Raw genomic sequence first — 16,568 nt, forward strand, 5'->3', positions numbered from 1 at the left:
CCATAGAAACTCTCTGAGGCTTTTTTTGTCTGCCAAGACTGAGACTTGAACGCAGGGAGCAGCTGTTCTGAAGGGTCACAGACAGAAGGACTGGGAGGGAGTAGCCGATGGGGCTTCCTGTTAGGGAGTAAGATAGCCTCTCTGTACCTCATCCACTTTATCTTTAAACATTATTCTACTCCTTAATTTATCCATTCACTCGTTCATTTATTTATTCATAGAGATCATTCAAGTTGGGGAAATGAGTGCTAAAATAATTTATTCATGCAATGTGATAAATCTTCTTCTCTTCATCTCCACTATCGTCATCATCTCTCACCAAGACATTCTGGTCTGATTTTCTGGTTTCTACTTTTGTCCGCCAATATGTATTTTCACCACAGCAAAATGATAAAAAATTAGATCATGCCACCTTCTTACATGAAACCAATGGTTCTCAAATGTTAATGTGCATCAGAATCACCTGCCAGCCTTGTTAAAACACATAGTACTGGGCCCTGCTCCCAGAGATTCTGATTCCGTAGGTTCAGATGGGGCTCAAGAAACTGGCATTTTTGACAAGTTCCCAGGTAATGCTGATGCTGCTTGTCCATGCATCACACTTTGAACCCCCTGCTTTAAACTATATAATGGCTTATTATGATAGAATAAAGTCTAAATTCTTTCTGTGATCTGGCCTCTGCCTCCCTCTCTAATTTCATCCCTTTCCACTTCCCTTTTTTTCACTCCATTTCAACCTTCTGTTGGTTTCTCAACTTGCCAACCTAGCTTCAGGGCCTTTGTATGTATCGTTTCATTTTTATGTAATGCTCTTTCCCCAGATGTTTGCATGACTTATTCTTTATATACATATAGATCTCTGTTAAAATGTCTTCTCTTCAGGAAAGCCTGCCCTGATCACTCCATCTAAAGCATCTCTCCATCACCTACCTCAAACTCCAATCGTGTCAGGTTGACTTTGTGGAAAATTTTGATTCCTATATAAACTCTACATATTCATGCTCACTTGGAGAGCTTTTTGTTCCCATAGCACTGTCTTTCCTTCACCTAGAATGAGTAAGGGGATATTGAGTGTGCATCTTTATGTTAGTTGCTCTTTAACTCAAACTTCTAGGGAATGGACTTTCTGGGTGTTGTGGGGTGGAAAGATTAGTGAGAAGCAGAAGGGGTCAGTAGGAGACAGGCAGGATTCACTTTAGAAATTAAAAGAAACTGAGGATGGAGGAATGTCTGTTTATAATAGTACTTCTTTTCTTATATAATTCTTGCCATTATCTTGTGCCGTTTCTTCTCTTTGTATGTTGTGGAAAGATTGTGTTTTGTAAGTAGACGTATGAGAATTACTAGACATAAAGTCAAGTTTTGCTATTGAATAATCTTGGGAAGATTACTTAAAATCCCTGAGCCTCAGTTTTCTCATTTTAAAAATGGGAATAATAATAGTGTTATGGTGAAGTTTAAATGAAATCTTAATGATAATAATGTATGAAGTCACATAATTACATAAAGTAGTTAGCATAGTACCTGGTACATAAAGATAATCAATAAATGAATTATTATTACTACTATTAGTAAATGACTCTTTTGCAATTCAACTTTTGTTGATTATCTTCAGTTTATCCTCCTGCTGCAATCTTTTCCTGTCTTCGTTGGGACTTTTAAAGTTTAGAATCTGTTGTTTAGCATCCGGAGCTGAAGATGCGCAGTTTGTGTTCTAGCAACAGTTTTCTTCTTAAACAGAACACTTTTTTGTTGATTTTTTTTCTTTTTTTGACTGAAATTTCTGTCTGTAGAGGGCTTGACTCAATTGCTGTCACTCATAGTTGTACTACATGACTCCTACTGGTCTATGGCTCACAAAAATTGATTGCCATGGCAGTGTAGATGAAGCACAGATTTCTTCAGTAAACTGCTGTGGAGATGTGATAATCTTTCTGAGATACAGTGTTCACTCACTATATATTTTAAACAATAAAGAGTAAAGAAATGTGTATTCAGAACCATGCCACTAGTTGTATTTTTTTTTTTTTTTGTTTGGCCAGAATAAGCATTATTGTGTTAATATCATGGGTAGGACTATTGCCAAACTCATATTAGTCTGGGATAGCAATTCTTATAGTCATCTAAAATTAAATTGTATTGCTCCAGTTATTAATGTGAGCCCTATGTTTGTTTTATACAGCCAACCTTCTGTTCTCTTTTTCTTTTGACAATTGAGGAGAAATTAAGCCAGAATAATTTCAGTAGAACACTAGAAGTGAAATTAAGAGTGGGTGAATTCTGATTATTCTGGGAAACAAACTTCAAGGATATTACTTAAGCTATCATGATCAGATTTTGTGGCTTAAATTATTTTATCTAAAAATGATCTAGCTTCTTTTTCATATATTTACATAGAAAAACTGTATCTTTTTGAACATAAACAAATTAGACAAAAGCTAGTATCTATTGGTTGCTTACTGTGTTGGAGGAGATATGCTGGGCACGTTCCATCTTTTATTTAATCCTAAACATATTGCATAAGAGTACTGTATTAAGCACATTTTACAGTTGAGGAAATTGAGGCTGAGAGAAAGAAATACTTTTTTAAGGTCATTCTGATAAAAATGGTGGAGGTTGAATTAAAAATAACCCTGTGGTTGCCTGTGTTTAACATCTGTGCTCCCTGTTCCACCACTTGAGTGACTCCTGCATTCTGGAAACTGTGGTAGGCATTTTGCCTAACTGGTTTATTGGAGTCTGATCTCAATGAGGTATACAGACATGAAACCATTTTATTTTTCCCTCCACTCACATCAAACATGCTAGGATACATCCCCTTCGATATTAGCTTAGACAGATTGCTCTGTTTTCTAAGTACTTCCAAGAATTATGAAGTTCACTCCAGGCCAATTTAAATCTTTACTCTCATATCCAATCTGACTCTAATGTTCCTTTCCCTGTCTGGGTCAGGCCTTGGCCTTAGAGACTTGGAATGCAGGACAGAGTGTATGATGTGGGTTTTCACTCCTCTTCTCCAGGCCATTCCTTTCTGGGTCCCTTTCTCTTCTGATGTATTGGTTGAAGCATGAATGAAATGGAAAATGGCAGAAGCCTTTTTAAATTCGCTGGGGTTGTAGCAGTCCTCTCTTGGCTGTGATGCGCTCACTAGGGTGCATATATGAGTTCTGCCCTGACTGCTTCGGATGCCACAGCTCCCGCACCTGAGGACTTCACTCTCTTGGTCTTGCTAGTGGGAGCCCTGTCCCTGGCTGGTAGCCTCTAGATTGGAAGAGCACCATGACAACCAGACAACTCAAGCTTGCCTCTCTCTTCCCTAACCCATGAGAAACTCACATATTTGCCCTGCCAAATGGTGGGCCTTTAGGTTGCTCCCAATTTTTCTCGATTTCTTTTCCTTGTTAATGACTCTCTCCTGAGTCTTCTTCCTTTTGTCAGTCAGACATGGGAGTATGATCAGGAAATCCACTGTCTCTGCAGACGTTCACTGGGGAATGAGATGGGAGATCCCCAGTCTCTACCAGCTATGGACCCCCCTCACCAACTGGATGTCTGCAGGGAACACTCCCCTTCTCTCCTTTTCTAGGAGGGGAGGGGGGGAAGCACAATAGCACTCTCTTCCTAGGCCAACTCCTGACTCTTCTGAAGATTTTATTTTGAAGTCTTTCTATTCCTTTGCTTCTGTAAGCCGGTGGTAGGGTGACAGGGGCAGTGGCTATTTAGTCTCCTCTGAAGTCCTGAAGAAGAGCTCTGGTCTTCTTGGCTACCCCTTTAGAATGTGGGAGGATTTGGCCTTTAATGTCCTCAGCTTATTTTGTCTTAGCTCTCATTCAGAGGCAACTCAAAAAGTCCCAGTCAATATCCAGTTACACGGACATTGTGTTATTTAGTCCTCACAAGAACTCTAGGAGGTACTTCCATTTTATGGGAGAGGAAAGTTAGACTAACGGAGATTAGGTTACTTGCCCAAGATCTCACAGATAGAAAATGGTAAGACCATGACTCAAATTCTGCCAGGTGTATGCTGCTATCTTTTTTTTTTTTTTTTTTTAGGCAGAGTCTTGCTCTGTCACCCAGGCTGGAGTGCAATGGTGTGATCTCGGCTCAATGCAAGCTCCACCTCCCAGGTTCACGCCATTCTCCTGCCTCAGCCTCCTGAGTAGCTGGGACTACAGGTGCCTGCCACCACGCTCGGCTAATTTTTTGTATTTTTAGTAGAGACAGGATTTCACCGTGTTAGCCAGGATAGTCTGTGGTCTCAATCTCCTGACCTCGTGATCAAACCTCCTCAGCCTCCCAAAATGCTGGGTTTACAGGCGTGAGCCACTGCGCCTGGCATATACTGCTATCTTCTTGACTGTGATAAAGGTTATGGTGTGTTGACTTTCAACACTGTTGAATGCCAGGACACCAAATTAACATTGTTAACTTTTCCTTTTCTAGGCAGCTTCCTCATAGAAGCAGATCACTAGCCTTGATGACGTGCTTACAGAGTGATACATTAGCTATACAAAGCTGATATATTTTTCGTTCTCCTCAATTTTTTTCACACATAGCTTTCTTGTTAACAGTTGCCTTCAGTTCCAGGTCTACACTGCAAATGCTGATGTGAATGGTGGGTTACGCCAGAATTATGTCTCAAAGCTTCACTTATTTTAAAATGTGATTATGATGAAAGCATAGACTGCGTGTGCCTGTGCGTATGTATATGAGTGCATTCGCAGATGCTTTCAAAAATTTCTCCTTATGCTAATTTTGTTTTCTTCTTAGTTACAGGGATGCAGAAAAGAATTTCCACAATATCTCTAACAGATGCTCCTATGCAGAACACTCCAACAAAGAAGAAATCGAAGATGTCTCAGGAATTCTTCAGTGTACTGCTAATATACTCGGTATATTAACTATATATTTATATGATTGAGAGAGAATGAAAGAGAGGGAATGTCGAGGTGGAAACGTTTCATGTTCTGCCAAAGAGAGATTTGGAGAATATGGCAAGTTGAGACCCAGACCTTGTGAAGTGATGGGTGTTAACTCTCCTGAAGATGTTTGAGTGAAAATTGCTTGCATGCCACTTACTTAGAGATGGAAAAACATGAAAACAAAAATACTTAAATTCCAGGGAAACAATTTCAAATATTCACATGTGAACAGTATTAGCCTTGTATAATTCATATTTCTTTGGCCCTTATTCTCAGCTGAAGTTGTAGGATCTTTTTTTTTTTTACTCTCAGTCATACTCTGTTATTTCTGGGAGGTCTTGGTTGGGGCAGAAGGGTGGCCCACAGGTACTCTTAACACTCTACAATCCAGCGTTCCTTTCTGTGGCCTTGTCAGTGAAGCAGGTCATCTACTGAGGTGTCTTTGCCCTACTTGGGGCTGGGGGAGTGTCCGTCTTAAAGGTATTTGGACTTATGGCAGAGGGGCTGTTTTTGGATGCTCCAATATGGCTAAAAGGTAGTGTGGTAGATTGCATCCAATCATACAGCCTTAAGCTACCATAACTGAGCTGTTCTACCATGCTACCTGAAGTTCTTGGTATGTGAGAGCTACCTTGTATTCCATGCAAAGTGTTCTAAAAGAAATATATATTTTTTCCTGATGTCTTACAGATGTTTCTAGTGAGAAATTTCTCTAAGTTCTTTTTAGAATCCTTTCTTCTTTATGACCCAGATAGGAATCCATGGGGTGCTGGAGGGTGCTAGTGGGGAATAACAAATCTTAGTGAGCGACTCCACACAGAATGCAGAATCTCTTTTGGGGTCAGGTGATGGAGAATAGGGCAAACTAGTTTGCATGTTCTTTCTTTTCCTTTAAAGTACTTTTCCCTGGAGACATCTGAGTTTCTCCTACAAACAATTTCCAGGTCACCCCAACCCAAGAGTCTATCAGATTTTTCTAAACATGCCTGACTTCTAGAGGTAGACTTCTTTTACATTCAAGCTGGGAATCCAGCCGCCAGTTGGCTACATTTTCATCCTAGGTAACTTTTGTAAACACAAAATCGAATAATAAGAAAATGTATCCTTTTTTGTGAGGGGAGGCATATAGATGTTAGTGGTTTGTCTAACATCTATAACACTATGCAGGACGGTGATGGGTAGTGAAAAGGAGGCCAAAGATTCATCACCTTAATCTTAGAACAACTGCAGGGATGTCACAATACCCAAGTAAATCTTATGATTGGAGAAAATCAGAGGTGAGATTAAAAGAGACATTACCCGAGAGTTTAAAGTTTTCTGATTTTATATTTTCAAGGACTTTCCTTTCAGTAACATCTATTTCTCTTAATGCATTGTGATTTCAAGGGGTGGGGTGATGATGCCACACTAAAAGGGATGTATCAGAATCTCAGTGAAGGGATGTTTAATCTTTTGAGACGTTGCTTCTTAACCAGTTCCTAAGCATTTTCCTGACCCTTACATCTTTCTTCTTTATGCTCCCTAGTTTTAGAATCACTGAGTTAGAGGGAATAGGAGGTGTTCAAAGATAATGATTACACTGGGGTGCTAAAGGTAGTTGGACTGTGGCTTGTAAATGAGTATGCAGAATTTTCACAGAAAGAAACCCTGGGTCAAACAATTTGAAATAGTGACCACCAGGGGACACTGTTGGCCCAGCACAGTTTAGTTGCCCTTCAAAAGTTGCCCTGAGATGCTGAATAAGTCGTGAGTGAGAAGTCAGCAGGCAATGTGCTGCCTGATGACATTAGGGTAAGTGAAGTGTTTATAACTTAGAAGGTGATTGTGTAACAGGGTTTAGATTTCCATGAATACTTTTTTTTTTTTTTTTTTTTTTTTACCAAAGAGATACTAGGTCTGATTATTTTCTTCCTCTAAGTAATGATAGGTTGTTCTTAAGATTTAAAGCACAATCTTGTAAAGTTTAAATGTCTGGAGATTAACATTTAATGCCTGCCACCTGCCAACCAGATGCTGGCACAGATGATTATGTGCCTAAGAGGTAGCTGTTCTCTTTGAATAATGTATTTTGAGAATCTTGATATATTGATGCTCTGAGGACAGCTTTAGTGGTCATATTCAGTAAAAGCTTTGTTTTTAACAAGTCACGGAGCTATGATTAATCTTGGCTTGCTTAGATTTTATCTTTTTTTAAAGTTGTGTTTAAATTCTCTTGTGTAATCATATATGAGAATGAAAGAATTGGTTAGCTTACTGGACAGAAAAGCACAACATAAAAAAATTATTTTTTGGGAGGGTGTTGGGGGGTGGCACAGGAAAATAGCATTTCAACCAAATTAAGAACAATTTTGATGCCTGGGAACCTTTCTTTTGGATGGCAGAAGGCAGTGTTCCAACTCCATGGTTTGTATTGATCACCTTTGGGGAGTGTGATTAGAATATTGGTGGTTTATTCACTTATTTGTATGTTATTTATACTTCATCATCAAAAAAGACTTGAAGTCACAGATCACAAAATATGATCATAGTAGCAATTTTTCTCCTTCCAAAATGATCATTTCTACCTACTTAGTATAAACAACTCCTCTAGAAAGTTTGGTCATTTACTGGCTCTTCAGGTTGAAGTTTGCATTTAGAGGGTGACATGGAATAAAAATGAGGACCTGAAGAGAAGGAGAAAGTGAGTTGGAGAACACCTGTTATGCCTCTGTCACGCATTTGTTCTCACCTCTTCCATGGGACTCCTGGGAGTGCCTGTTGTGCCCTACAGGGTGGTTCGTGTCTCTGGAGTAACGGGAAAGAACTGCTTTCAGATATCAAAATGTTTGCTCTCTGTTTCCCTTTTGTTGGCTTAGAAACTGGTTGTTTCTATTTTCTGTCTCATCATTTACAAATTACGGATATTGATTATGGTCTGTTTCTTGCCATCTCTTCACCACGTTTTGGTGCTTTGGCAATTGCTGTGATAATGGAGGCTGGGCCCTTGAAACTCTGGCCATGCAAAGAAACATAGTAGACAATGCCCTCCCTGCTGGAGGACTTCAGATTTAAGTTTATTGCTTTATTTGGTACGTAATATCTTTTGCATACCAAAATGATCTAATTTTAGTTGTCCAAAAAATAGAAAATCTTTTCTAGCCCTCATCTGCAAAGCCTATTTTTAGCTCAAATTAAATAGTAGAAATGTGTTTATGTTCTGTGAGGCAACATTAGTATCTTCTTGGAAATTGTAATGGTTGAATGAAGCGTGTATTAAAGCATGTGTACCATGTTTTGTGCTGAAATGTTGCTACTTGTTCCTATGTGTTACATCGTGTTATAGGCAGGGAGACAAAGTGAGTAGGAGAGTTAAGGGAGAAGGATGATAAATTGCATAGTCTCCTTTGTCATAATAAGTTAAATATAAATGAGGTTACGACTATTGCAGTTTTAACAAGTTCTAATACTATTAAGGGTGTTGTGGGTGTTTCAGTTGTTGTAGAGCTTTAAGAGCTACAAGATGAGGGAGGAAAAAGACTTCCCACAGTAGTTTAGAGAACAAATAGAAATGAGAGCTCTGGGTTAATTCATTTACTGAAGAGTTATAGCATATAAAGATTTACAGGTTTAGGAAGCATCAGTTATTTGCTAAGTATTGCTCAAAGTATAATTTTATACTGCCGTTGCGAAGTGCATTTCCTCTCAAAATAGGAAGTGCATAGTTCTGAAAAGTATTCATTAATGTTTTCTTTGTTTTAAAGGTCTCTCTCTGTCAGAGTGTTGCCTTATCTTCTCTAGAAACATAACACATTTAAGTCAGAATGGGAGCAATGTTATCATGGGATTATTTTGTTGGGAGAGGGCTAGTAAGGAGGATAGAGGAAAAGACCTTTGGGGCTTATTCCACACAATATTTTCTTAGTGTCAGGGATCCTGAAATACTGTGAAATCATTTATAAGATGCCACTGATTCCACAATCTTTAGCTGGTATGGAACTCTCTGTTTTTTTGTAAGTAATAATTTTTTGCTTATATGCCAACTTGTGTATACTATTTTGTTTCACTGTGATTTGGAATGTGTATTTAGGAGCCTTTTAATTGGTCATAAAATTGTGAAGAATTAGCTTAAGGTTAGGGTTAAGACTAACTTGGGGATTTTCTGGGAATAACTCTTAATAATATAATTGTTTAGCAGATTAGAATATGTTTAACATATTTATTATCTTGGAGAACTAGTTAGTGTAGTAACAACTTACCATATTTATTGGTGAATTAATATTAATAGCAATAAATAACTTCTGCCAATATAGTTCTTGTTACTGTAACTTGGTAATTGATCAATTTCCTCTTTCATTAAAGTAAATATTTTCAGTATTTTACTAAAATGAATTGGAATTAAGGTGGTTGGAGGGGAAGTAACTTAATAATGTTACTATAATGTAGTGACTTAGAGCAAGACTGGAGCCAGACTACTTGGGTTGAAAATTCATCTCAGCTACTTACTACCCGTATGAATTGGAATGATTGACTTCATCTTTCCTTACCTCATATTTCTCATTTGGAAAATGGAGATAATATAATTGCACACTTCCTAGAGTTGCTAAGACGATTAAATGAGTTAATTTATATTAAGTACATACTTAGAACAGCATGGTATATAACAAACAAATGGAATGTAAATGTTTGCTTTTATTATTATTGAGTATTCCCCAAATAATGTTTGCATCAGACACATGAGGTTTGCTTACTTGTTTAGGTGAGGAAACATACTTTGCAAGGTTAACTAACTTGTTGATGTCTTTGGTCAGAGTTAACAAGCCACAGAGGCAGAATTTAAATTCATTTCAGTCTGATTCCAGACCTCATGTTCTTCTCACTACTTTGTGCTGCCTTCCAGCGTTGTTGACTGTGTCATCACTCCTCTGATGCTAATTACACACCATCTTTCCGGTTCTCTGAATTCTTAGACTCGTCATGATGTCACATTTTGCTTAGTGCATTGCTCTTTCAAATGTACTTGGGATAGTTGCTTGTATGAGACAAACTTCTTGTCAGCATTGAGGAAAGTGCAGTTTCATTGCAATTTGGATCATATCAGTTTAGAAACTAGGATTATTCATTAAATTTTAGGTGTTGAAAATGCACCAAGGGTGATGGTGTTTCCCATCACAACACAAACATGCTTTCTTAGCTATGCTATAGTAAACACTGTGCCAGTTTTTTTGCTCAGATTTCAAGCTGATCTTGCTACGTAGCTGGCCTCGTATAGACATCGTTAGTCCAGCACAAAACCTGCAAAAAGACTGTGTTTCTGATGTTGCTGATTTCTTTTAATGGAAAAGTTTAAGAATTTTATCATAGAATCTTATTAAACAATTTCTAAAGGAGACTTTAGGTAGTGGCTCTGTGTAAATTAGAGAAAACTTCTGTTTTCTGCTCTCTGCTTATATACTTTCTCTGAAATAATTAGATATAGTAGGTAGTCCTGAGAAAGAATGAGACCATTGTGTATGGACACTGCTTCCTATATGTATAGAATAAACACTATAATAAAAACATATCCTTAAGTTATACAAGTCAGTTTTAGAATTTACAAGGATATTGAGTATGTAGCCTTTTCACTGACTTCTTTTGTTTAGAAGTGTGAATTTAAGATTAATCCATATCTTTGGCAGAGAGCTCATTCCTTTCCCCCAACTCCTCTGAAAAAATACTCCATTTAACATGTACCACAGTTTGCTTATCCATTCATTGATTGAAGGATACCTTGGTTCCTTCCATTTTTGGTTATTGGGTGTTGAGTAGGAATGTGCCATGGTTTCCCTCTTCTCCTAGATATTATTTGTCTTTTAGGAACATTTTCTTCTGAATCTTGTGACAGACTATTCCCCGTTTGTCCTGTTAAATTTCTCCAGACATAGCTTTTCTTTTTTGCTGGAAAATCATGGCAGTCCTTTTTCTTAATTTGAAATTTTTGTTTCTGTGTCTCTAAAGCATTGTTTCGCTGTCACTAGCAGCTTTCTGTCTAGCACTTGTTCTTTGTGTGAGGAGAGGACAACTCCTCACATTCCTAAATTTTTCAGGTTGTCTTTTGTTCTTTTTTATGAACTCTTCAGTAGGGTGGTGTTTATTTTTCCTTTCCCTTCAAGTTTTTTTAAATAAAGTTTTAATATAGTTTTAGGTTTACAAGAAAAACTGTGAAGATAGCACAGAAAGTTCTAATATATCCCACACCCATTTTCCCCATTTGACATCATACATTAATATGGTACTTTGGTCCCAATTTATAAAATAATGTTGATATGTTATTGTTAACAAAATTCCATGCTTTATTTCAGTATCCTTAGTTTTTAACCTTTTCTCTTCCAGGATTTCATTCCAGACACCACATTACATTTAGTTGACTTATCTCTGTAGCTTCTCTTATCTGTGACAGTTTCTCAAACTTTCCTTGTTTTTGATGACCTTGACAGTTTTGAAGCGTATGGTCGGATCTTTTGTTTCGTGTTTACTTTGGTATGTGCCCATATGCCCGTCATTGGCCTGGCACATGCCCATATTGTGTGTGTCTGTGTGTGCATAGTGTGTTTTGAGCACTTCCTTACTTTCCAGCACTATAAGATGTTCCAGACTCATCTTTCATATTTCCTGCCCCAGTCTAGAATCAGCCATTTCTCTCAGGAGCCCTGATACCTTTTAATGGAGAATGGTATTGGAAACCATGACCTGGGCATTGGTTGTACTCATTGCTATTGGGGCCTTTTGCTTCTACGCCCTCTCAGCAAACAGAGCAAAAGAATATATGTGTGTATACTAACTCATATATATATGCCTATCTATAAACATTTTATATGTATTCATCATATGCTAAATTGAGTTTGTACTGATGTCTCCAACTTTACTCTGTTACCATATGGATCCTTCTAACCTTTCCCCCTTGCTTGTCTGTATCCTCCTTTCTAACAAGGAGAAACCTGACTCCCTTTAGCCATCCATTTACTGAATTCTTCAATTCCAGTGTATGTTTATAGTTGTTTCAGAATTGTTAACACAAGCTCCCAGGGGAAACAATTTTATCAACTAGAATACAGTGCCTATGGGCAGTTTGAGAGTATGTAATTATGTATAAAGTTTTATAATGTCCAGTGGTTTCCAGGGTTACTTAGGTAAGCACCATTCTATCCCACCACTTCCAGTGAGATTTTTTTTCATATATTTATAATACAGCTAGATTCTTTCATTATAGTCTTCCATCCTGTGATGCTTTGACCTCCTAAACACACATGCAGACACACACACACACAGACACATTTAAATTTGTATACAGGAAGTTTAGCTCTTCTGCTGTAAAGTTCTATGGGTATTGAAAAATGCATAATGTCATATATCTACCTTTATAACATCATACCAAATACTTTCCCTCTTCTAAAAAAAAATCCCCTGTGTTTCACTTGTTCAACCCCGTGTCACCTCCAAATCCCTGGCAAGTACTGATCTGTTTGCCATGCTATAGTTTTGCCTTTACCAGAATGTCATATAAATGTAATCATATAGTATGTAGCCTTTTCACTGGCTCCTTTTGTTTAAAAGTGTGAATTTAAGATTAATTCATGTCTTTGGCAGAGAGCTCATTCCTTTCCCCCCACCCCCACCAAAAAATATTCCATTTAACATGTACCACAGTTTGCTTATCCATTCATTGATTGAACGATACCTTGGTTCCTTCCATGTTTGGTTATTATGAATTAACTGCTATAAAACATTCAATTGCAAGCTTTTGTGTAGACTACATTTTCAAATCAGTTAGGTAAATACTTAGGAGTGCAATTGTTGAACTACGTTTAACCTTGTAAGAAACTGCCAAAGTGTCTTACAAAGTGGCTGCGCCATTTGCCTTCCCCAAAGCAATAAATGATACTTCCTATTGCTCTTCATCTTTTCCATAAATTGGTATTTTCCGTTCTAATACATGTGCCTTCCTCCTTGAAATTTTAATAAACAAAAGCAGCACCTGTTATCTCTTTACAATTTCTGCATATACCAACTGTAATTAAGAATTTCATTTTCTGGTTTTGTCATTCTAAATACTTTTCCTGATATTATGACTGAATTTAGAAACTGCTTAAACATTTATTAGTGATAGCAGTGATTGCCCATGGTACTACTGTAATAGGTAGACTCTTTCTCTTTGGCTTAGTAACAATAAGTTCCTGGAATGGAGTTATTCAGCATTCATTCACTGGGAAATGAAATATTTTAGGAATTTCAGTGTAACTTCGAGGTGCTATAACCAACAGGGTCCCATTTGTTGAAGATGTTGAAATATAAGATGTCCACAAATGGTCTTTGTTAATATCGACATGCTCTCCTAAGCCCCAGCTTGCCTGAGTTAAGATTCCTTTCAACACTATCAATAGCCAGTGAGTCAAACTCACTTAACTAAAGCTCCTTTACTCAATACATTCTCATAACAAAATTCTCAAATTTCTTAGAAACTCTTCTATTTTTGTTTTCTCAAAGATACTATTACTGCCATTTAAAGCCTGCAAAACTCCTTAGTTGGATAAAACAAAACAGAACAAAAACACTTATCTCTGACTGGGAGCAGAAGAAATGGAAGCACAGCCAGGTCAGGCTGCTTGCATGGGGTCACACCATTAGCCTGTGGGGAGGGCAGTGTTTGAACTATGAGGCTGTGATGGTAGAGCCTGCTACATTACTTATTGACCCCTCCACTGCTTCTGTTACCAAACAGTGATTGTTATTATTGCTTTTTCTCTGAGTTAGAAGGAAGATTATTCTTCCCTTACCATGTGAGAAACATGATTGTGGACCTGTAATCATTTCATATGTCAAACTCATAGCTTTTTTTGTTGCCATCTCATGGAGCAGATTTATAGTGACTTGTCACTTTTGCTTTTTGAAATACTGTTTTTTGTCTTTATTTCTTTTAGTCTTTTAGCTCAAGTGAGCATACCACCTTCCTTTCTCCCCCAACCCTTTTCTTTTGTGTTATACGACTTTTGTTAATTAAATGAATTATTTCCTATGCATGAAGCTGATGTTTTTGTCCATAGTGTTTTTGTTCTGTTTTCATTGTTCTTTGATGCATAACTCTAACTTTGACTCAACTACAAATGTTAATAACATTCTGTTTTAATTTTTGTGACAGTTAATGAAAATTTAAGTAAAATTAGAGTTAAATTCAAACATCCTGGGTTCTATGCTAGATAAGTTGTCATTCTTATTAGTCTTGAGTTCAGTTCTTCAGTCAATTTTAAGTGCTTTTGACAGCATTTCTATTGTAATTTATTTAAATTAATCCGGTGAGTAGAGTTTTATGTGTCACAATAAAGATGTTATACAAATTAAGATTTTTATATATGGTAAATTCCCCTTATTATCCCACTGTTAGTCCCATTTTTCAAAAGCAAAAATATTAGTCTCTTATTTTCTTTGAGTCTGCTCAGTTAAAGATTTCTATATGTTAAATTTTCCATGAGGGGAGCTATGGACTGTTATGTATTGTGGGTGATTTTTATAGGTGTTTTGGAGTGCTCTTTTCCCATTTCTGATATTCATAGTAGTACCTAGTAAAAGTGACATCTCCTTCAAATCTAATAAGTTTGAGACCAAACTTCCAATTCCTGGTCTGTTGTGGTTTTTTTCTATATTTCCACAAAGTCTGATCTTAACCTTGAGAAATGGTAATTTTCCAATATGAAGAAAGAAGTTGTAGATTTTGGAAGTACTTGTCAGAATTTTCCACTGTGTTATAAATGAATTTTATTTTAGCCTTTGTGGGCAGCTTATACACTGTTATGTACCAGTGTCATGGTCTAGGATCAGGTGGGGTAGAAAGATTGTTGGGTGGTAGGGAATGGTATGGGATGTGAGGACTGGACTTCACTTCCCCGGTAGAAAAGGACAGTTAGAAGAACCAGTGTAGGTCCCCACAGAAGACATGACTCATTGATGGAATGGAGGGAGAACCTCCAGTTGGTGACAGGCATGAAAAGAAACTGGTAAAGCATATGTATAGGAGTCAACTAAACAAGAAACACATGTGATTTTCATAAGCAAGGATACTGAAGTAATTCCTGACTCCTACATAATGGTCAGGATTGAACATTGTCCAGAGCCAGATAAGTAAAAGAGGAAAAACCAGCTCTGAAAATATAAATTTTAATTTTGAGATTTATACATTTATGCTTTTGTTCTTCCTAGGGAAATATGATTGCATTATTGATTTGGATCCTAATCCCAAAAGTACTTATGTATATGCTAGACTCTAGATCAGTGGACCTTATGTTCCACAAGTGATTGTACAGTAGGATCATCAAGAGACATTAATAAATACAAGAGGTCTGTAGACATTATACCCAGATATTCTGATTTATCATATCTAGGGCAGAGACCTGAACTTTGTATTTTAAAAATATATTCTCTACATAATTTTAGTATGCACCCATGACTTTTAACAATTTAACTCCAAGTCTAATCCTGCTCTTGGGCAAGGATGCTTAAGAAACTGTAGTCAATTCTTAGGACATTTGATACCAAGTCTCCTCTGCTGTTAGTTGGTACTCTAAAATCCTGTGTTTCACTTTCTGTCTTGTTTCTGAAAGTGGGTTGTTGCCTTGTATTCCACCCAATTCTTTTGACTTATTCCTACTTCTCTTCAGGACTTCAGTTCTATTTCTGAATCCCACACAGGAACTGGGGCTCTGCTTTCATTCATTGCTTTTTGTCTTCCAGATACGGGCTTAATGCCTCTTGCTAGATGCTCTGTATTTATCCCTCCCTCCCTCCCTCCCTCCCTCATTCCTTCCCTTCATTCCTTTCTTCCTTCCTTCCTCCCTCCCTCCCTTTTGCCGTTTCTGTATCTCTTTGCCAAATCTCCTTCATGCTGATAACTGCTGGCTTAGATTACCGGCTTAGACTGCCATAATTTGCATCACACAATTAGAATATCATATTTTTTTCTGATTTTCTCCTGTTTATGTATAAGTGGGCATACCTCGTTCTGGATAAATCCCTCCCTTTATTCATCCCATGTCATTAATTCCACAATGACATGCAATAGGCCTTTGTTCAAACTAATGTCAGAAATAGTGGATCATGCATAGTTTTCATAAAATGCCTGGTTACTGCTAGATTTTTTTTTTACTTGAGAGCTGTAGATAACACTTTCCTGTCCACTATTACTATCATTAGGACCAGAAATCCTATTAATTAGAGGACAGTCTTACCCTAGGGGGAAAATAAAGTGAGCAATAGAATTTGTTGCTGCAATAGGAAAGGAAAGTTTATACTTGTCTGTGAGCTTTCATAAAGCACAGAGTCATTTTAGGATCTTTATGAAGAAGATATCAAGAGGGATTTCAGCCAGAGAACAAACAGAACAGTGACAAATGATCCTGACTCTTGGGAGTTACTCCACTGAGTGATTAGTGCCCAGGAAAACTTTGACTAAAAATACCCAATTGCCATAATTTTTCTACTTTTCATTCTCTTTCTTCTGGTTCTGTGCACTTCCCCACAACATTTTATGAGACTTCATTCACCTCTTCATTCAATTCTAGCACTTCAGACTGTTTTTCATTAACCTCTTTTTTTGTTTGTTTCTATAACCTTTCTATTTTCATTATTCTTAATCTCAATCTT

The 16,568-nt window shown here is 37.3% G+C and overlaps 1 protein-coding gene across 1 annotated transcript in view; it reads left to right on the forward strand.

Moving 5' to 3' along the window:
• The window catches only part of GUCY1A2 (guanylate cyclase 1 soluble subunit alpha 2), a 320,948-nt gene that overhangs the window by 33,828 nt on the left and 270,552 nt on the right, over positions 1-16,568 (forward strand). Inside the window, exon 3 of the mRNA XM_021926496.2 lies at positions 4,771-4,892. Within this exon, the coding sequence (XP_021782188.1) occupies positions 4,771-4,892 (122 nt within the window). The remainder of the gene's footprint in view (positions 1-4,770; positions 4,893-16,568) is intronic.

Source organism: Papio anubis, chromosome 12 (genome assembly GCF_008728515.1).
Source record: "Papio anubis isolate 15944 chromosome 12, Panubis1.0, whole genome shotgun sequence".
Taxonomy (NCBI): domain Eukaryota; kingdom Metazoa; phylum Chordata; class Mammalia; order Primates; family Cercopithecidae; genus Papio; species Papio anubis.